The sequence below is a fragment of the Vidua macroura genome, chromosome Z (genome assembly GCF_024509145.1).
Source record: "Vidua macroura isolate BioBank_ID:100142 chromosome Z, ASM2450914v1, whole genome shotgun sequence".
Taxonomy (NCBI): Eukaryota; Metazoa; Chordata; class Aves; order Passeriformes; family Viduidae; genus Vidua; species Vidua macroura.
Window position 1 is genome coordinate 52,358,437 of NC_071611.1, and position 23,444 is coordinate 52,381,880.

The 23,444-nt window shown below is 37.2% G+C and overlaps 1 protein-coding gene and 1 long non-coding RNA gene across 2 annotated transcripts in view; one reads left to right on the plus strand and one right to left on the minus strand.

The window, feature by feature from the left end:
* Positions 1-11,231, minus strand: part of SHOC1 (shortage in chiasmata 1) — a 46,661-nt gene extending 35,430 nt beyond the window's left edge. The window contains exons 1-7 of the mRNA XM_054002742.1: positions 11,158-11,231; positions 7,392-7,521; positions 6,727-6,808; positions 4,916-5,106; positions 3,052-3,214; positions 976-1,078; positions 118-274 (exon numbers count right to left, since the gene is read on the minus strand). Coding sequence (XP_053858717.1) covers positions 118-274; positions 976-1,078; positions 3,052-3,214; positions 4,916-5,106; positions 6,727-6,808; positions 7,392-7,521; positions 11,158-11,226 — 895 coding nt within the window. The 5' untranslated portion in view covers positions 11,227-11,231. The remainder of the gene's footprint in view (positions 1-117; positions 275-975; positions 1,079-3,051; positions 3,215-4,915; positions 5,107-6,726; positions 6,809-7,391; positions 7,522-11,157) is intronic.
* Positions 11,232-13,264: 2,033 nt separating this feature from the next.
* On the plus strand, positions 13,265-22,898 carry LOC128822123 (uncharacterized). Its single transcript, XR_008441362.1, has 3 exons — positions 13,265-13,416; positions 14,353-15,182; positions 22,760-22,898. It is a non-coding gene; the product is annotated as an uncharacterized LOC128822123 (long non-coding RNA).
* Positions 22,899-23,444: the final 546 nt, after the last annotated feature.

Consider the following 23,444-nt stretch of genomic DNA (forward strand, 5'->3'; position numbering starts at 1 on the left):
ACACAGGTCCTAGTTCATCCACAGAAATTCTCATCTGATTAGCTGGGAAGTAATTGTGTTAAATATGTTGTAATGAAAGGAAAATCAGGTCAAGCACTTAAGAAAACCAACCCTCACCTTCTCTAATCACTTGCTTGCAACGGTCTTCATCATCTACAGGGACTGGAGCTAAATTTAACATCTCCTTTAGTTGCAAGTATAATGGAATCTTAGCACAATCAGATCTGCCATTGTTAGGTTTGCCGAATTCTAAATCAACAGGCAACAGGAAATACTAAAAAAAATATTAATCACAACAGAATGACCAGTAAATTTCCTTTCATATTACTGTACAGTCAAAGCTTCTTTAAAATTTTGAAATAACTTAATTTTAAACTAATTTAAGAGCTCTTAGGAGAGAAATCAGTTGACATTTATACAACACACACAAAGCTTCACTCAATGCAGGGTAAAATACAATGTTACACAACTTCAGTTTGAGTCAGTGGAGTGTAAAAATTATGTCTTAACTTACTGTTCCCAACCAAGTACAATCCTCATTTATTTTACTGAAAGTTTGTTTTTTAAAATTTTGAAAAATAGAACAAAAAGTAGATTTGACTTCTTTAAAAAAAAAACCAAGCTGACCCCCCAAATCCCAGAACGTCTTGTAGCCTTCCCTTTCCTGAGCTCATGTCATGGCTTCCTGTTCTGATTAATTTTTATTCTTAGTTTAACAAATATTTACATAAAACTGCAAACACATCAGGTACCAGGACAAACAGCTTGTCAGAGCAGAGATTCCTAAAAACAGCATCCAAGAATTAAAAAACTACAAATAATAACAGTGTTTTCTAATCTTGGAAGCATGATAGCTCGAAATATTTGGGAAATATGAAAAGAACTCAGTAAGATGACTTGCAGGTGAACAAACACACATGCATAACATAGAATAACCACTAATATAATATACAGTATGAAACAACAGGATGATACCTCTTCATCTTTCATAGATACAGTACAGAAACTCTCTTTAATCCTCTGCAATTCATTTTGACTCTCTTCCACCTTCATTCCATTTTGGAAAGTCAAACATTCTCTTTAAAAGATCATAAAAGAAAGTAAGTGAATTCTTTGTATTACCTAATGTCTAAGATTAAAACTCTTAGCAATAGTCTTGAAGCCATATACATGGCAAAAGTTTTTCTAAATCCATGACTTTTCTATGAAGGCAATTCCAAGTGATGCTGTACTTATCTGTGTAATCAACCAAGGAAAATTTTTAAGAAATAATACATTATATGCAGAGTATAAATGCTTAATATTAGGGTCTGCCTTAAACAGTTACAGAAAAAAACCTTCATATTATAATTCTTCAACCTCCCAGCACAGAAGTCCCCTCATGTAAAAGCGCTTTCTGCAAAAGCTGCTGATCTAATTTCTTCCAGTGTCAAATTTTTTTACTAGACAGAAAATCTCTGTAATCTATTTGCCTTATTTCTCTTTTGCCACCTTTCATTCCTATTTTCAGGAAAGATTCAGCATGAATTATGTTCTGATCTAATTTCTTCCAGTGTCAAATTTTTTTACTAGACAGAAAATCTCTGTAATCTATTTGCCTTATTTCTCTTCTGCCACCTTTCATTCCTATTTTCAGGAAAGTTTCAGCATGAAAGAAGGCAGAGTGTGCTTATTACTAGTTAAAGTGAAAACTAAAAGTATGTTCCTGGTTTAACTGAAAAACTTTAAAACACTTGGAAATAAAACTCAGGAATTAAGCTACTACTTGCATTGTAAAGCAAGGACACAAGAAGCACAGGGATGAAGATTTGTCAGGTAGAAAGTAAGAGCTTCATCAGGCTTGCCCTTTGTGCCAATTACAGGTACTAAATCTATAGTAACTTTTCAGGGGAGTAACTTCATCAGTCCCTGACACCACTATTTTCTGGAGGAATATTTTAGACCACAGAGTTCTGTGTCCATCCTTGGAATAGTTATTAATTTTAACTCAAGTTGAAGTCTGTCTAATTGAATCCCTTTCTCTAAATGCATCTCCCTGTGTGCTGCAGTAGGAGATCTGGACTCCCACCTTGGACAGGTCCATGCTAGTCAACCACAGATCAGGAGGTCAGAGCTATTTCTGTAAAGCTTCATACTAGCATTTTTTTTTCTCCCATTACTGGTATTTCTGAAAGTCATTACAGAATGCAGATCATGTTCTCTTCACTGGGTATTTACAGTATTCACACAGTCTTACATCCAAGATTCACTGCAAGACTGGGGCTCATCTTCGAAAAAACAGGCAAACAACCCCATTCCTCTTTGTTCTACTATATGGATACAGTTGATTCAGTTAAAATCTGTTTTACCTTGCCTGTCAGTCATGCAACCCTTCCAAGCACGAAGGAAGCAATACAAGTAGTCCAGACATGAAGTAAATCAGTGCAAGATTTAGCCAGACTTTATGAATGTATGTACACAAGGGGTATATTAACAAAATACTAGGCCCATTTTTGATACAACATACCTGTTTAAATGTACTGGTTTGTTCAAATTCATGACATAGGTATAATTCAATTAAATTCAATCAACCTAACAATACAAAACTGAGCAAAACCATAAGAATAATTAATATTTAAACTTGAAGAAATACAATTCAACAGGGCAAGAACATGGATTTGCTGGCAGCACATCTGAGAGGATAGAAAAAAAGAGCATGGAAGCATATGTAAAATCCTAGCCCTACTAAATTTAGTGATACTTTCATGATATGGAATCAATCAGTTTGAGGAAGGACTAGGTCCCTTAAAGATGCACATTATTTCAGTATTCCATAACTAATATCCTGATTGCATTTCACAGCCATAGAATGTAAAAATGACAATTTCATTAATCTAGTTTTCTTAATGCATATAAATTTCACCCTCCTGATTTTTTCCTAAAAGCTGAAGTCTTTACCTGTTGCAAACATAAACTAGTTACAAAAGTAAAATACAACAAATGTAAAAATGTTAATGGCATAATACACAGACTATGTTTTATGTTTAATCTTATACAGAGTTTTGTAGGTACCTGAAAATATTCTCTGCTGTTAAAAACTGCCCTTCAAAATCCAAAAGGGGATCTTTCACTAAAAAAAACTGTAGTCTGCTCAGAAGTATAGATAAAGTTGGTAATTTTTTATTAAAATTTTCAAGATTATCAATAAAAACAAACTCCTCTTCCAAACATAAATCTGACAAAATAGAAGAAAAAAAACACATTATAAAACAAGATAAAAATACTAAGAATTATCAGAATAAAGAGAATTATTCAGCAACTGTTGGAATACTATGAATGTTAGCAAAACAATAACTGCTTTTAATTTTAAGCTTAAAAATCCTAAAACATTTGAAGTGCAATGAAGTCTAGACTTCTACAGTTCACATGATAACCTCTAGTTTTCTTTAGCATTTTCTTTTGTCTTACATAATACCTGCTAAAAACAAAAGGTATTTTTTTTGTTTCCTTGTTTGCACTTTCAAGTATGATAAAGGAACTTCTGAAGTAGGTTCTGGCCAAGAAACTTAGCTCAGTGCAATTTTAAATGTACAAATGATGCACCCTCTCCATACATGTTTAAACCTAATTGCAGATTCCCTAATTATGAAGAAAAAAAATTACAAAAAAGGTTGAAAATTACTGTGATTTCAAGAAAGATGATATTATATCAACACAGGCTGGGGAATGAACAAGTCAAGAGCAGCCCTTTGAGCAGGACTGTGGGATGCTGGACATGACCCAGACATAGGCACTCCCAGCCCAGAAAGCCAAACCTGTCCTGGGCTGCAACCAAAGCAGCATGGCCAGCAGGGGAGAGAGGGGATGCTATTCCTCTGCTCTGCTCTGGTGAGAGCCCAGCTGGAACCCTGCATCCAGCTCTGCGCTCCTCAGTAGAAAAAGAGACATGGACCTCTTGGAGCAGGTCAAGTGGAGGGAATCACAGAACAATCAGAGGAAAGGAACACCTCTCCTGTAAGAAAAGCCTGAAAAAATTGACATATGTTATGCCTGGTGAGGAGATGACTCCAGGAAAACCTTACTGTGGCTTTTCAGTACTTAAAGAAGGCTTATAAGGAAGGTGGGGATAGACCTTTTGGGTTGTAGGTTCTAAACTTAAAGAGGGATAATTTAAATTAGATATAAGGAAGCAGTTTCTTCCAACAAGGGAGGTGGTCAATGCCCTATCCCCAGAGGTGAGGCGGTTCCATCCCCAGAGTTGAGGTGTTCAAGGTGAGGTTGGGTGAGGATCTGACCAACCTGAGCGGAATACAGAGGTGTTGCACTCCCATAAAAGGTCCTTTCTAACCCAAACCATCACATTATTCTATTTCTTTTGAGTTTAAACTACTGCTCTCCTGAGACAGAAGTGATGCAGTAATCACATTAGACACATTCCCTTATATTTGCAGTATGAAATACAGATGTATCTACACACACATATTTTACACATATATAATACATATAGAAGGGTAAAGGGAGTTTTTTGTTCTTCTTCCATATTTTTTACCAATGTGGAAGTCTCCTTATTCCCACATCTCCCTTTCACTCCTTGGATGATTCCCTGTCTGTAATAACTCTCTGTTCTCTCATAGTACCTGGAAATGATGGATACTGATTATGTTCCCACCAAACTCTTTGAGTTCTAACTCAAACAGATCTCCATAAAGAAATCTATCTTAGACTTCTTCTGGCTTGTATCTCTCTCGAGCTATTAAAACAAGCCCTGCTTCTCCAGGAATAAATCTGTCTTTAGTGGTTATACCTTATGCAACTGAAAATGATTTCATGCAACCCAAATGATTTCCTCAATGTCTCTAGAACATGCACAAAAAATCACAAAAGTTAACAAGGTTACTCAAACAAAACTCAGAAAATAATTAATTGAACATTTTACCTTGCTGTGGTTCTTTAAATTCAGCGGCATAGTCAATCTTCAGATATTTGTCTTGGGTGTCATCTTCCTTAAAAACATTCTTCATAAGTAAAAAAGGTTCTTCTGTGTTAGTCTGAGACCAAGGATTTGAACTTGGAATAACTTCTATTAAATCATTACTAGTCTGAAACTCTACAGAGGAGATAGGTTTCCTAAAAAACAGAAAAAAATATCTGATGCTTAAGCTGTAGCAAAATCAGTGTTGTAATTTCCCTGACTCTGCAGTGATTCAACAGCACGTAGGTGCTCTAAGAACTTTGATAATCACCATATTCACTGAAGAAGATTGGAAATTAGAGTTCTCTCTATTTACTGGATCCATGGTCCAACTACATGTTCAATTCTTCTGCAAGAAAAAGCCCTCTAAGCTTACACCCAGCATAAAATTGCACAAAAAGAAAAAAGCATCAAACCTATTGATGGCATAACATTTGTGACAAAATTTGCTGCTGGGTAAAATGTACACTTCCGTTTCAAAAACCATGAAGAAATTGCAACTAACAGCAATAGGAAAAAGACTGGGTAAGTGAAGAAACAAAACCACTTCTGTTTCCTGTAACTTTTCATACAAACCTCAGTATTACTATTATTTATTAAGAAAACCTCCCTACTGTTTGCCAAATAAGTAGGAAAATAATTTGATTACAGAAAGGAAAAAAAAAAAAACAAAAAACCCCATGATTTTCCCCAGCTAAGCATGCATCTGGACAAAACAGTTACAATAATTGATTAAAATATGTGTTAATGCTGTGCTACCCATATAAATTGACTGCAACAATATAGTAACTCTGATGAGTGCTGACATTTCTGAAGCACACAAATCAGATCATCTACAGTTATTGTATTTACTATTCTCATTTCAGACAATTGATTTCTCAATTTTACATCCTATTGATTTATTCATATTTTTAATAATACTTAGCATTACATCATCTTGCTATTTGCTAGTCATATAGAGGTAATGCTCATAAAAGCAACCAGCATATAAATACACCTCTGAAATTCAGTACAGGACTTCATGTGTAAACAGCAATAGAAGAGAACCTCTGCTACACATCTAAAAAAAAAAATCAGCTATTTTAGAACTCTTTGATTATAGTTCAGAAATTAATTTTGAAGCTACAAGTAGTATAGTTCACCAGTAATAACCATGTGGTACTGATAATAACTAATATCCAAAGTTTCACATGGCATAAGCCTTTGAAAATCCATGCACCTTAAAACTTAACTGCCCAAGTTAGAACTTCACTGAAATCACTGGGTTTCACTACAGTTTTATAGATAGAATAAACCTAACCGAGTTGCTTATTTTGAGACTACACAGGCCACCTCTTCCAAAGCCAAAGTCCTAGTAAGGCTTTTCTAGAAAATGGCAAATATTTTAAAGCAGACTATTCTAAGTATGGAAAAATATGTTCAAGTCATATAGCTATGCTTGTACAGTTACATAAGATAATTGGCTTAGAAAGGAGGGGGGGGAAACAGCTTATTTTCATGTTCATGCAGTTTTCAGAGACTTTCTCAAATGTCATAAATAGATTACACAACCATTAAAAATTATTTAAAGAACCAGTGAACTCCATAAAAATACAATACTACTTTTAGTAAAAAAAACCCCATCTCTAAGCTATCTGATAGAGTGTACAGCTCCAGTACACTTATTACTGTCAGGAAACGTCTTCATATTCTGTTTTCATCATTAGCATATAATTCACAAAATACCTGAGTGATATCAAAGAAATCATAAATGTTTTTAACTTAAAGTTACTGACTTTTCCAGGAAATCCTCCACAGGCAAACTTTTCTTCCATTGATCCAATACTGAAATAGCCATCATGTTCTGTGTTGAACCAACTAAGATGAAAAGAAAAGAAAAAAGTCATGCAGAAAATATTACAGTTAATTTTTATATATTGATTAAATCATTGCAGAGGTTAATCAAACTTTACACAGGATGCATAGAAGAAACAACACCTTTCGTTTCCATTAGCAAAGGTAATACAAATGCACAAGAAAGATGCAAACACTTTTATACATATATTTACCTTTGTCATTTGAAGACCTCATTTTTTTGCCACATCTCATAACACAGCAGCATCTTCCAAACCTCTCCCAACTAAACAGATTTGGCAATTTACTTATCTCTGATCATTGGTTTTCTTCCATAAACATGTCTCTGGAAAGAAATTTATCCAGAGATCTCTACAAACTAATCAAATATCATCTCATTTATGGTGCCACTCAAATAAATACCCATTACCTGTTTGCTTCAATTTGGGCAATGAAGATGCTCTACCTCCAAGAGCTATAAGAAAGGACATAGTGCTATGTCTGGAAATATATATTTTTTACCAGATTTATCACATTATGGATAAACACAAGCTTTTCCTTTAATCTACAGTAAATCTAAACTAAATTTAAGGATTATGTAACATACTTCTAGTCCATGGCTTCCTATACTTATCATCAGCAAAGAGTCCATTGAGATGATATTTTTCATCTTGATGTAAACAGGGAGGAAAGCAAAGTGATAATTTCCAGATGGAAAACTTCTGCCTTGCCATGCTCTGAATAAAAAAAAAGATATGTGATAAAATTCTGAGAGAGACGGTTCCATTGTTTTTGCTCACTGCCTCTTCAAACATTCCCACTGCTTTCAAGGGTTTTCTTCTTCTTAAGAGAAGATACTAATATTTACCTGATTTGCTATTTAACTTTTAATCTACGCCTCTGAGTAGGCAGAATTGCACATATGCTTAGCTACACTTTAACTAAGCTTTGAATGTTCAATTACAAGTGCTTATCTTAACGCTTCTAATAGTCTCCTGAATGGACACATGGAAGCCGACCAGTAACAATTTTGTATCATTCCTACTATTGATGTTTCAAGTGTTTTTAATATTCTAGGACCTCTTGACTTTCATGTGTCATTATGAATTAATGAAAGGCCTTTCATTTTCTCTAAAATCAGGGATAGTAATCAATTGAATTCTGGAATTAAATAGTCTATGTGGCAAGTTTAGTAACTTTTTATTGAATGCCAGGATCAATAAACTATCTTACAGTTCTTTGTCACAGAAACCCATGCCCTGTATTAGTATAAAGAGCACAGAACCACAGAAAAACCAGTGAGCTCAGGAAGCAAAGAAAAATTATACTTACACATTTGTGTTTAACAAGTTTATAGAAAGAAGAAGAAAGAAGTTGTACTTTAAAAGTCTGTGGAGTAAAAGGCATATCAGAAAAGAGAACTAGCTATAGTCATGTGGAAGAACATAATGAATGAGACCAGAAACTTTTCTCTAGTTATAAACCCATTGCCTCACTTCAGCTGTGTTGCTTCAGGTCCCAGAACTGCCCACTCATTCCAACATATGCTGTCAAGCCAAATAAAACTTGTACTGTTAGAAATTTCAGGTGACAAACTAGAAATATTTGAAATATTTCACTGTCTCGGACTGCAACCAGAATAACCAAGCATTGGTGTACTTTTCAAATTTTCCTGTAAGAAAAGAGAAAACTTAGGGGCAAAAAAACCTCAAAACCACAAACCAAAATAAACAACACTGACAAAAAAAACAAACACATGGGAAGCTATGTAAACAAGTATTGTCACTTCATCAATACAAATCCTTTTTCCATTTCTGTTTAATCCTTTGTGGGACAGTTACAATTCTGTAAACTTTAGTTAATTTTAATAAAAAAGCAAAAACTCCTGCCATCACGGCATCTTTTCCTTAAAAGGCTCTTGTGAAAAAACAGATCTTGAAAAAACAGATCTGATCCAATGAAGTCCCTCTTGCCTAAGTCAAAGCATGGCATCTCCTCACTGATCTCTTTCACAAATTCTGAATAAAGACGACAGAATCAGATGACTGTGGGCAGCTGGACCTATAATGTCTTCTACACATTACTGGCCATATATTGGTTCAGGTAATCTGTACTGAATTTATTGCTGAAACAACTGCATTAATCATAAAATAAAGGGCAGCTAGTAAATTTCCTAATAGAGATAGCAGGAACAGGAAATGCTACGGATAACCCTTCTCTTCATTAAAAGAAGCTGTCAGAATTGGCTCATAAAAGTTGTCAAAGGACTCATAGGTTAAAGAAGAATTCTACTGCTACTGTCGAAGTTACTGAACAAATAAGTACATGCAATAATAAAACAGAGATCAGAAAGAATTTTGAAACACCACTATGTAGTTTTACTGAGGCTAACTTTAGCTTAATAGTTAAAATTGTTTTCTGTCAGTGATATTTGTGAAGTAGAAGAAATACATCCTAGAGCTATCACCACAGGCCCTAAACCAGGAAAATTCTGCATTTTACAAAATATTTTAAATGAAACTGTTCTAAGGGTAATGTTTAAGCTGAATAGCTTAAATAGCTGTAGCATTCAATCAGTGCATGTTTATGCCTGTTTATCAAGAAAATATAAAGGTCTCTGCACACTTCTCTTCTAACTGAAAGATATTATCCCACTTCCATTCAGTTTGCATGTATTGTCTAGTTTATAACACTAGAAAACCTTGCACTACCAAGATGACTTTACAATCACACCTACTACACTCAGGAGCATGAAGTATGTAACTCTTGTGTCTAGGATGACTGAAAAGGCTCCTTCCTTCAAAGATACTTATAAAGGGAACCAGGAAAAACTATACCTGGAATTTATGTACATGTATAACAAGTATATTAGGAGCAGGATTCTGCACCCAGTTGAGTGAGCTACGTGCAGGAAGCAGTTTGATATAAGGTCATTGAATTCCAGTGTTTCCTATAAGCTGGAAGCTTTAGTCAAGTGCAACTGATACAGGAAAAATCAATTTAACTTTTTATAGAGGGTAGCAACTGGGCACAAAATTGGAACCAGAAGCTGCAGTTCGAGCACAGCATCTCCCCTGCACACTCAGATCTGTATACCTCTAAATGTATGATCACATCCATTGACCCCTTCTGGTAGCACTACAGGGCAAGATTTACACTGCTCCAGAGCAGCCATTCAGCAGGTCACTCAGCTTTTCTTTTCTAAAAATTTTCAGTTGTCCTGATGTCAGCACCATCCTCCTCAAAACTTAGGTAAGAAAAGCCATGTAATTCTCTTTTGCATGTAGCCCATAATATGTTTTGCTAACACACCTATTTTTTTTATTTGTAGATAATATGGAAACAACTGGTGATCATATCCACACAAACACTGCATGACAGACTGCATATTGCTGGAATTACAACAGAGAAAGAAGTTCTGGTTGTTCCAATCTAAGAAAACAGCAGAGACATACACAGGCACTATACGGAACAGCTGCTGTACTCTAAGGAAAGGGATGTGGGCAATGTTTCATAACATGGATCACAGTTCAACTGCAAGTACTACTGCCAGACCACTTCCCAGGCTGCAATTCTCCAGGTACGTGCCAGAAGTGCCTCTGTCTGTCCTGGTACTCCTTGTCCCTGTTCCTGAACTCCTGAAGGCATCATGTCTTGCTACATTGTTCTGCTCACACACTACAAATGCCTGCTTCTGGCAAAGCACTACTCTGCTCCTTTGCAAGAGAAGTCTTGTATTTGGTCTGTGGCCTTTCTTTGAAAATATAAGTAAGTAAAAACCAGTTATGACAGGGTACTCTGGGGATAAGAGGTTGTAATATAGTCATTGTGTGGGGGAAAAAAATCTCCTTTCCATTAATTTAATCTACGACACTGGAAAAACTTTTCCCTACAATCATTAAGGAATGCAGCATTGTCTATCATTATTCTAATACACAGAAAAGTAGCTAGAAAGCTGGATTAATTCTCCAGAAAGTAATTAATTTAATTTATTAGAAGGCACAGTGGATTCTCCAAAGGAAGCTCTAAGCAGGAAACTTATGTATGTGCATGGTAAGTATCGTACTATTGTATTGTAACTATTGTATGTGCATGATAAGTAAATCATAAATGCAACAGACACTAAAAATAACTGATACTTTACAGTCTGTGCAAAATTGTACTTATATTTTTTATTAAAAAAGCTTGTAATCACTTCACTATGTAATTCCATGAAGTGCAGCCCAATAACTTCTCTGAGAGAGAATTCTAAAGAAAGTAGTTCTTGTTGCCTTTTTTTCATGTGTACTCAATCTTTTCGTACAATCTTTTTCCAATTTCACTAAATTTGCTATATTTCATTCAGACTATTAAGAGAAACAATAAAACCATACCTCATATAAATAGTCTGTTGAGTGATACTTCAAAGCTGTAAACATCTTGTTTTGTGATGTTTTCAACATTTCAGTTGTCTGGAAGACATACAGAATATGGATCAGTTAAAAACTTCTTATATCATCTCAAAATGTTGAAAGGAGAGGTTGAATTTCAGGTTCAACATTAATAGCTTCATAATTTCTAGCACATGCACCATGGACTGAATTTCCTGTAGCATAAGGCTAAACAAAGCATTCAATATTCTTCCTCTGGTAGGATGTAACAGACTAACTACAGACCATGAACATTTGATTTTTATCTGAAAAAACTGGGCTTTTGGATTTTTTTGTTTGTTTGGTTTTTTAGCTATACTTTTTGGTGTTTATTTCTCAGAAAACCTCTAGGACCATTAAGTGAATGGCAATACAAATTATCTCCCTTAAGTAATAACTCTTAAATTAACTGAATTAACTCCCATAAGTTATAACTCTCAAATTAACTGAATCAGCTTTATTAACTCTTAAATAAACTGAATTTAACTCTTAAAATAACTGATTTTTAATGGATTATAAATTAGTTTTAAAAGGCACTAATTCAACTGTCTAGACTACTAATGTCTCACTGCCTCATGTATTTGTGAGGGGACTTTCTCCCTGCTTCCAGTTTCACAAGAAAAAAGGAGATGTTGTATAGGCTAGCTGAGAGCACCTGATGGAACACCAGGTCTCTAAGTCAGTTGATGTTTCTGAGGGGAGCCAGGAGAGAGGCAAAAAACCATACAAGACCAGAGACACAGTGTGAATGCAAAACAGGATATATTGTAGCTGGGATATAACCTGCCAAAGGTAAGGCAATACTTTTTCTCAAAAATAGATAGAAGACTCAAAGATAAAGTAAGATAATTACATCAAAAAGTGTATGATGTAATTGAATTTCAATCAAAATGAATTGTAGGAACATAATGGAAACCTGTGACAGAAGGCAATCTTCATGCGTGTACCAGTAAGTATCATGCCATGAGGCTAAAACTGCCTACCTAACAAATTTGGACATACCAATTACAGGTATGTAATAGAATTGGAACCAATTCTATGATGGAGGAAAAAGTAACTAGGGAGTAGTTGAAAGGAGTCTGGGCAGAGAAAAGTAGTGCAGGAGAAGTAAAAAGATAGGTTCAGTCAAAGAAACAAAACAGCCAGTAAGGTATACAAAATCTTACAGAGAACAAGGTAGAAGGGGCCCTTTTGAGGGAAGGAGTGCGGATAGTTTGAAACAGTGGACCAAAATCACAAGATGCTAGAGAAAACCCGTTGGACAGCCTGCAGGACCCTCCATCAGATCTACATCCAACAGATTTGGTGTTGGAGAGTGAAGCAATCAGGGATGGATTTGTAAGGAGGGAAGGATCCACACCTCAACATTTAGTGCTGGAGGTCAGTGGTTAGAACTGCACCTTACCATAACTGATGTGTACTACTGACTAAAACTTCTTTATAGCAATATAGACATGCGATAATTCAAGTATTAGCTGTAGAATTGAAAATACTACTCCCAGTGATAAAATTTGATTTAATACACCTAGATGTAATGAACTGCTCAGTAGTCACTCCAGGTACCACTAGTTCCTTAAGGGTGTGTCAGTCAGTAAGCAACCAAAACACTGCATCCGGGTACGTTCCAACTTCCCGATTTAAAACTGAGAAAGTGGGACCTAGAAATACCAGTCTGTGAGCCTACAAGGAAGTCTTCAAACTTTTTAAACGAAAAACGAGTATGACCCTGCTTCATTCTCCAAGGACTCGAGGCAACACCACGTTCAGTAAACGAAATATGCCGGATGAGGTATTTCTGCCAGCATCAAATGTTTTTAAATCTACGGACAAGAACCAATCACGGTCACGCACCTCAGCCCCTCACGGCGCCCCCTCCCTCAGCGCCGAGGCGCCTTCGCCCCGCCCACTCAGGGGCGGTGAACACAGCCCTGTGATTGGTGGTCTCCCCGAGCGTTCATCTGATTGGTTGTCTCGCCGAGCTGCCCCCTCTGACTGGCTGCCGCTGCTCCCGGCTCCCGCCCTCCCCTCAGGAGCGGGGCGTCCGTAATGGCTGTATGAACAAAGGAGAGTCCTCAGGAGTTAGCCGATAAGAAAGCTTACATGATTTTCAAAGCTGAAAATATTTTTAAAGCAGTAAATGCATAAGTAAAGCACTTAAGTAACTTCTTCTGTCCCCTCGGGAAGCCGCTTGCATGGGAGAAGAAGTTAAAAAGACGGGACCAGGTTAGTTTTTAAAGGGATCACATCTGGACGGCTAACCTGCTGCCTGTTACCTGGGGAATTGCAGGCTGTTGAACAAATTGTTGTGTTTCTCAGAAGGCAGTTTAGTGTCAGATTTCTGAAGTGCCCAGACTCTGACTAGTCCCTGGAATGACAAAGATTTCAGGCGTAGCTGTGCAAAGGCCCCATCTCCCCTCCCTTACCTCACACCATCCGACTTTACACACAACATCCCAACCCAGAACTAGGCCAGACAATTCTGCTTGCTGAAACAAGCTTGCTGACACCTTACTGTTGGCACCACAAAGCCATTTTATTGTCTGTCCATGCCTTCTCCTACTTTTACCATGGATGTGGATACCCACAGACAACACATCCAAAGTGCAAAAACCCTTGGCAATGCTGCAGCAGGTGCATTCAGCTACTTGGTATAATAGTTTGGGGAGTGAAAAATGAGTCTCCTCCAAGAACTCATTGAGGGTTCAGTTCCAGGTGAGGGTTGGTTTCTCTGTGGAAAAGAAAATTTATACTTTTCACTCTGGTTCCAGAAATTCAATCAGTATTTGTACATTCCAGTGAGTGAAAAAGTTAAATAAAAAACATATGACAGATGCTTTCTTTACTGCTATGAATGAATTGGGGTTTTAAATTTTTTTTTAACTCTGAAGGTGGGTTTAACTCAGTCTCAGGCATATTGCCAGTGTTTCCTAGACAGCTGTTCATATGAAAAATGCAAATGCCAGTAATTTATCGTTTTCTTGGTATTTATATATTTATAGTATATTTTTATTCCGCTCTCTAAGAATCAGGAGACGAATTGTTAGGCCACATAAGCACAATACAGAACCCACTAACTTCCAATTGAAATACTTCAGAAGTGATCCTCTCCAGTTGGAATATAGAGAAATGCATGTTTTAGCCATTTTCTCCCATCCCCAGGAGAAAGAGAAGCTGTTGGCAAAGGTTCGTGCCTCTGGCAGAGAGGTCCCAGGCTGAAGAAGAAAGCTGAGGGGGCATTTGCCTGCTGCAGAAGCTCTTTGTGCTGCCTCAGCTGCTACAGTGCCAGTGCACGACCTGCAGCCTTCCTGGTGTTCAGACTCCACCCTGCATGCTTCCCGCAGGGCTCACTCCCCTTCCCGCGATAAGCACTGCGAGACGATGGCTGGTGAGGCAGGGGACAGGGACTCTTGCTGCCCTGTGCCAGGGCATGTTGATGCATCCCCTTATTTCCCTTCAGGGTCAGGATTAGTATTCATGACTTCAGGAGGGGTGTGAAGCCCCAGCTATGCTCATGGCCTCCAGCCATGCTACATGAGCCTGGATATCGAGCAGCCCTGCCCAAAAGGCTGATGCAGCCTAGGGATGTGCTCCACATGTGCTCCTACAGTATGCCTGTAGGGACACAGGGATGCTCTTAGGGAGGGGAGACACTGGAGAGACCACCTCCTCCTCACCCTGTGTGAGCAATGCATCCACAGCCCCTCCTCTACCTGCCCAACTCCACCTCTGGCTTGGGTTCTTTTCCTCAGGAGCAGCCCCTACTGCAGACACAAGCTTGCTGAGCTCTATTCTTGGGGGACAGACTCAAGGAGACCATGAGTATCTGAGAGGCAATGTGTGTCCTACCACCGGAGCAGGGCAAGGAGACTCAGCTGGATGAGAAATGGATGCTTCCAAGACCAGGCAAGAGCTGGACCTGCTGACAAAAGCTCTAATTCCCCTTCAGTTATCTAGAAACCACCTCAGAGCATCTGAGTAAGCATCTGCCAGTAAGTAATGCCATAACACTTCAAGTGAAAACAAAGAACAAGTAGATTTTTGTAAAACTTGTGAATTAGCATAATGATAAAAGCAATAAAACCTTATACTGACTTTCATTTCAGAAAAAAAAGTAACTAGAAAACATAATAAGTCTAAAAATGGTGACAAGAGAAAAATAGAAAACTTGATGAAACAGGGCACATAGCTAATTTCTAGCTAGAGTGAATGAAAAATGAAGAAAGGTTGCCATATTTGTTCATTGTTTGTAGAAAAATGTATATCCATGTATTGCGAATCCAGCAGTGGTTGTGGAAGAGGTTTTGTGAAAGGCTCCACCAGGGGCTGTCATTGTCACACATCTAGGTGAACAGTTTTCTCTTGCAAGAGCAAAGTATAGGCAGAAAAATCCCATAGGGAGTGAAAAAGGAGGGCTTCAGATCTCCAAGTATCTCCTTTCAAGAGGTCTTTGTATTAGCCTAAAGTCTGTCAGAAGGGAAAAATCTCATAAGGGAAATTGGCTTCAGTGATAGCCCTGAAATAAAACTACAATGCTTTCATGGAATTTTGATGTATTTTCATTGCTGCTTTATTTGCTTGCTTTTGAGAGAAAATAAAAGCTTTTATGATAACTAAATGATTATGCTGACATAGAAATTTTGTGAACTTATTTTTGTTTAACAGTTCCTAAATACTGCAAATTATCATCCCATCTTCCTAGAACAACCACGTATGTATGGTGTGTGTCGTTGGCATATAACACTAAAGATTTGTGCATTGTTTTTCCAAATCCTGTTTGTTGAGGAGGAAGTATCAGGTAATATTTTTATATTTTTTTCTTTCTTTTTTTTTTTTTTTTTTTGGTATGAAGAATACATCTGTCACATGTATCTCACTAAACCCTGAAAGAAATTCAAGTAAATATGTAATACCATTGTAATATTAAGAATGCTTTTTGAAACACATTTACAAACCTTATCGCATACTAACCAGAGTAGGCATCAAAGTGAATGACAGTAGAAGGTGACTCCAGCCCATTTGTATGGTGGAGGAAACTCATTTAAAAGTAACCTTATGAAGATGTGCTTCATATGGTTCTTATATGAATCTTATGAAGATGTGCTAGCCACAGACAACCCTGGAGACACATAAAAACTTAAACAACATGAGTGAGATATTTTTATTCTGTGATACCTTTAAGATTAGAGCTTTGTTATTGTTCATTTTAAAAATTGGTCTAAGACATTTTGTAGTGGGATAATGTAGTAGAATACTTTGCCACAGGTATGCTAGCTGTAGAAATGTGGTGAAAGCATAAAGCACTACCTTGGAGAATACCTACCTTTTGACTGAGACTTCACATTTGAAGATTACAAGGCAAAATAGCTATATTTGTTTCAGTGTTTCTCAGTGAAGTCACTTACCTGTCTGAGACAACTGCAGCAATATTTGATGAATCAAAAAATTCCTGGGACAGTTAGTTATGGTGACTCGAGTCTAAATTTGAACAGCAATAGCAGATCCTTTCTGTTCTGCACAGGTAGGAAGCTTATGAAATTCTGGACCTTTCAGTGGCCATGTGTGTTTTTAATCACCAGGGAGACACATACATTGTTTAATCCAAGGAGTTTAGTGTCAGGCTCCCTGCACAGTCAACATAGGTGCTCTGTATTTCAGTGCATGGAGGAGTGCTGTGTATTTCATTGCTCAGGCTGGGGAAGGGCATTACTCATCCCCTTAGCTACTGAGCCTATCTCTAAACTCAGATAAATGCAAAGTATGAAGTTGGATGGATTACTCCCAGCAGTCCTGTGTTGCATTTCTGGCCTAGAAACACCATTCTGCAGTGAGCATCTGCCATTAAAAAGAGCTCAACATCCATGTCTTCCTTACTGTGTTGTCATGCTGCCATTCCTGTCTCTGCTGTCTTCAAAGCAGCTTCTGAAACTTTTGCCAGGTTATAGCAAAATATATTCTGCCTAATGGAAATATATAATCCAAATATATAATGCTTGAGAGCACCACCTCATATAGAGACACAAATCTGAACTACTGTCCTCCATTAAATACTGCAGCTCTCAGACTAGCATTAGGATGCCCTTAATGCTTAGTTACACAAGCCTTCATTGCATCTGGATCAGTGCTGGGAAACTCTATATGTTTAATATTTCCTCTAGAAGTTCAATAGTAGCTTGCTCCACTGTGATGTGTGAGTGGAGGATTCATGTCACAGGACTTTGTGATACCTACACCATAGAATCACAGAATGGTTTGTGTTGGAAGAGGTACTTCTGCCAGCATCAAATATTTTTAAATCTATGGACAGGAACCAACCTTAAAAGATCCTATAGTCCAACCTCCCTGCTATGGGCATATCTGTCTTCTACTAGACTAGGTTGCTCAGAGCCCTATCCCACCTGGCCTTAAACACTTCCAGGGATGGGACATCCACACCTTCTGAAAAACAGCTCATCTTTCACCCAAGCTGCCAGTAGAGGAAAGGTGAAGGGTTGAAAAGAGAAAGGAGGCAACATGCTGAGAGCAGAGTTGCTGAAGAGGTTGAGGGCACACCCCTCTACTGTGTGTTTTAGGAAGGTCTCACTACAACATACAGCCAAGGTGAGGGGAGGAAAGCAGGGATTGTATTTTGAGGTTTTACAACATTTGTGAATTATAGTAAGATTACAGTGCTGTGAAATACAGAGGTCCAAACTCAGGCAAGGTACAAGGTACATGGTACAAGGTCTGCAATGTCCTTAGTGATATACCAAATCAAACAGGAATTATCTGAAACCAGATACTGTGTGTAGGTGGAGGAAACCAAAGAGAAAACTGCAGAAGGAACAAAGATGAACACAAAATCTGCATGTGTTATTGCGTGATTCTCTTTACTGAAGACAGTTTTCCATGTCTCAGTGTGGTTATTACACCAACTAAGCCTCTCAGGCATTGTTTCATGCATGTTTTATGCACTTGCTAAGTATTTGTAGTGGTTGTTAGTTTATGTGAACTCATTTGATGATGGATCTGAGGCATTTATATTTGTTTTTCTCCTGTGTATCCAGAACTATGAAAACTTAGGTATTAATGAAATTCTTAATAAAAAGGACAACAGCCAGGCTATTAATAATACTGACATGGGGTTGCTGATAAGCTGCAGTTTTTTATTCTCTTGACTTCAGTAAATATTTGTAAATTGCTTAAATAGTTCACTCCAGGATAGGTCTGTGGCTGACGAAAACTGCTCTAACATGTTGGGTAGTCATCTTGAACAAAGCGTCTTGGGATTTGGACATGGAGAAGCTAAGGGCTTCAGTATCACAGTATTTATTTATTAAAGTCACAGTATTTATTGCTGATGTTGCTGGGCTTTTTTAATGAATAGCAAATTAACAAATTTTTAATAACACAGTTGAAATTATAATTTGTTAAGTCAAATAATTTGTGATGTATTTGTAGACTGAGGTAGCTGATAGAATGCTAAAGCAAATTGGTGAGGCTAAGCTTATCAAGTGTTGCATTCTAATGTAAAAGTTTAGTAAAAATCTATTTGCTTGAGTGACATATGCTTTTTTACTTATGAGGCTTACATTTGGGTTAAAATATGGAGATCTCTTCTACTGAACATTTTTGCACATAAAATGAATAACAGTAGTAAATACACAGAAATATGATTTATGTCTCCAAATGTCTTGACTTTGGCTAATGTTTAGCAATTTTTTACAATAGCACTTTTTACAGTAGCATCTGGCAAACTACATTAATCAGGATATAAAACTGTAACAGAAATAAAGAGATGCTCACAGTGGTAGTGATCCGAGTGATCCGGGCGAGGCCGGGTTGCCGTGCTGTGTCTTGAAACCAGGTCGCCCGCCTTCTCATCAGAAGGCGACAGGTAGGAAGCGTTATACCCCATGAGTTTTCATAAGTCTCCTGAAGAGGGAGAATGCATTGTTGTAGCCTGTTCTTAATGGCTTTAATGGCATTGATATGCACTAAATCATAGAGAAAAGAATATTTTTTTCATGCAGGAATTACAGGAAGATACTTCTGGTGTTAGAGTGAAAAGCACAGGTGTACCTAGAAACTGTCTGAACTGGCTATTGTAACTATGATGGAGCAGTTTTCCTAGATAAATGGGGTTTTCAGAGATTTTTGACAGTTTCTCTAGATGCTTTCTTATCACAGTCAGACTCAACATCTTCTGATCTGAGCTGAAATGAAGCCAAATTGTTGACATTCTACATACTAAGTTTGACAGGTCATAGTATCTTCCAGCTCTGAAAGCCAGTTAACTATCAGATTAATGACAGGACTGCAGTTCAGATATCATCTCAGGAGTTTCTACTGTGCTTACAAATGGGACTTACAAATGGGAGGGCAGGGGAACAAGATAATATTCCTGCTGTAATTTTTTAACTATCCCTCAAACAGCTCATGGTGGTGAAAAGCAGCATTATGGTCAGAAAATCTCACCTGGACCAATAATGACAGACATTTCTTTCCCCTTCACATTTCACCATTCATTAGGTATTGGCATACCAACATGTATTATCTATTTACTCCCTCAGCAGATGCAATATTGGTAGCTGTTGGAGGAGACATGAGACCAGACTGGATGTAAAGGGGTTTAATATAGGAAGCTACATTTAACATTTCAAAATATCTGTGAGTTTCTGGGCATTTTTACTTGGTTTCTCCATACTTTTGTCATCTGTTTGGTTTCATCTTCCACATCTGATGGACAACAGAAGGAAGCTTGTTTTGAACTGACATTAAAATGCCATAAAAGATTAACTCCTGAAAAATGGTTGTCCACTGTTTACTGAAGTGTTGTATTGCTGACATTGTAAGCATTGTTGAGTAAAATATTTTCCAAATTGTGGCCTTTAGCAAATATTTGTAAGCACCAATGCATTCTCTTTATGATGATGTGTAAAACCTAGTGACAAGAGTTTGGTATTTTTTTAAAGGGAAAACAAAAGAAATTATCACACAGGCAATAGATTCTGTAGGTACTTCATAGCAGGGATAGATTGTTTTAAAGAAAAGGTCCAGTTCTTCTAAAATATATGTTACTGATGGTAGCCACAAGATTTTATTAACAGACAGTGTCTAATACACTCTGGGGACTGGCAATGGCAATTTTGAGATGTTAATTGCCCAAGAAACAGAGATAAAACTAAAAGCATGCAATGTGCTTTGCCTTATCTGTTAAATGCCATTTTCTCACTTCTGATGCCAGTTCTTATTCTTATCCAAGCCTGACTTTGAGTAATGTATTACAACAGAAAATACTTTCAGAATCATGGATCAAAGTGTCATAATTATTGCAAAATATTTTTCAGTCAAGTTTCAGCTTATTAATGTATTTGAACAAATTATGTGGTGTAGTGAGAGGGTAATTAATGTTCTGCACCAGAGTTCATTCTTATTTTTGCTACAGTACATAAGGTCAGATCTTTTATACCACAGAAATTAATTAAAGTGATGTTGCCTGGTTTCCTGCTGAAATATTACATTTAATGTTAACAGCTAGAGTCATGGAAAAGAGGAAGTTGTAACTGGTGCAAATTCTTAGGGTCATCAGTGCAGTTGGAACATTTTATATGCATAAACTGTCCAAATAGGATATAATTACTTTGTTCTTAGGGAAAAGGTGGAAGAAACACAGCTTTGGAAGCTGTAGCAGTGGCAAAAAGTTCACATAGGCAATACTTGTCTGAAAGAGAGTTTGTCATGTGTCCCTAGTACTACTGGACTGTGCTTACAGTGACAAGCAGCATTTGCTTCTGTTTCACAAGAGTATTCCATCCCTGCTATGTATGTCATCTGAGCTTTTGTGCAGTGACTGCCCTCAATCTGAGATGAATTTGTACACAGATATGTTTTAAGTGCCTTCATGTGTCCTCTTATTTACCCTCCTTCAGTTCTGTGTCAGTAGCAGTGTCTAAGCCCATTTCTTCTACTCAACTGGAGACACCTGTACTGTTATTTGAGTAGTGGGGTCATTTTTGTGTTCCCAGAAAGTCAGCAGGAGAGAGCAACTTTAGTTAGTAGGCTTCATCTCTAATTCCTGCTAATACTCCTAACTCCGGTCCTAGGCTTACTTGGTCTACAGTAACTCACACGACTGCACATTTTTTTGCTCAGGAAGGTCTAAACATCCAAGTTCATAAAGGAAGACACTTAAAAATCAAACACCCTTTCCTTAAACTTAAGATCAGAAAAGTACCAAGACTTGGACCCTCACAGCATGCCATGTAATTCCATTCTGACATATACTTCCTGATGCCCATCCATTTCATTCATCATGTATAGTTTTCTTGCAATGCTGCACAGCAATGTTAAATTATAAAATTAGTAAGTTATTGGAATGAGAAATCTTCTTGCACTGCATGATTTGTAATGCACAGGTGTAAGAATGATGCAGTCACGTAAGAAGTGTTTTGCATAACACAGGTGATGTTACACTTCCAGAGCCTAATTGCATGTCCCATCAGTACTGCAGGGAGGACAGGACCATAGTTACAAGACTCTTTGACATATTGTCTTCTGCAATGTTGGTATGTCATGTCATGCTTTTGGTGCCTCACTCACTGTCAGATGTTTCAAAACTGTCAGAATTCCCATGTAACTAATCTGACATGGTTATAACTTTTGCATGGCACTGGAAAATTAGGGAACGTTTTCATAATGTGTGTTGTGCAGATTAAGAAGAAGTCCACCTGAAGTTTCAGTTCAGTCAGCTCTCCCTACCTGAGCAGGGTGACAAGAGAAGAGAATTACTATTGGAGAGAACTCTTGAATAGCAAAAGTATAAAACTGAAATTTCTGTTCAGAGATGCAAACTTAATAATGCTTAATTTGTGTTTTTGTAAATTAAACAGAAAGAAGCAAGATAAAAGTCCATATAGAGATATTTCTGATGTATTTATTGCCCTTACGAGTTTATCTAACATGAAGTAAACAAGAAGGAATAGGTCTGGTACTTCAAATGACAGAAAAAAATGTAAAAACTTCAGGCTGTTTTCAATAAGCTGCACCCCATGCCTGTGTCCTGTTTTGTATTGTAGTGTTCCGAAACTATGGTGTCCTTTTCAGGAATGAGACTGTCAGCTGTAAGAATTAAGAGGCATGCCTTGATTATTCATTAGTACCAGACTCAGCCAAGGAAATTTCCTTGTTAGTATGTGCCATGAACTGAAATGAATGGGCAACACCACAGTTTCAAACAATTTTCTCTAGTTTTAGTTTGTTTTTGTTTTTGTTTTGGTTTTGTTTTTTGGTTTTTTGTTATTTTTGTGTTTTTTTTTTTAAATTTGAACTTCATTTGCACTATAATAATAATTTATCTAACTTTTACTTGAAGGAAAACTTCTTTATTTTTTTTATTCTTAAAGCTGTCCTCTAAGACAGCAGGTAGTGAAGGGAGCCAAAAGGTTCCTTCTGTTCTTTTGAGGTGGATTGTTACACCCTTGAAGCACCTGTAATGTAAAATGTCTTTAGGGAAGTTCAACACTTTAATAAAAGCTACAAGAACAAGATTGAGCAACAAAGTAATCCCATTTTTCATTTCTTTTGGCAGGCATCCAGAGCAAAGAAGCACTTCATAGCTCACAGATTACACAGAACACAGGAACATAAGGGGAACATAGTCTTTGTTTCTGCTGGGAAAAAAAAATCAAGCCAGCAAAGACTTTCTTCAGTGTTGATGGTCATTTTCTGAGGGTAGCCATGTCCCTACCTGCAGCTGAAATATAAGAAAGCAAAGATAAAATTCACTCTTAAAAATTAGTCAGCTACTCCATTCCCTGATCTTCATGTCATCCATCATTGTGCTTTGTGCAGTCTTACACTGATCAAGCAATTTCCTTTTTTTTTTTTGCTAAGATGAACATTCTTGCTGTGACTGATACTTGTTCTGGTAGTTGGAAGATATGAGTGTAAACCAGAGCACTATTATGCTGCACTGGGAATGTAGATTTCATGAGTGAGTGGGCTTTGGCTTCAAATGTGCTTATAAGCAAATCAGGTTTTGATTTAGTCAGGATCAGTATTATATACTGAAGTATTTACTCAGTAGGATCTTCTTGAAAGAAAGAAAAATTTTTAATATTACAAAACTCTGTGTGTCGATGACTCAGCTCCCAGTGATTCATACTCTACACTCATATTTAATTTAGTTTTCACATCCTGAGGATCTGGGTCTTGAGATGACACTTTTACATGGCTGGAAGATTTATCACAATGCAGGACAAAGATAAGCCCAT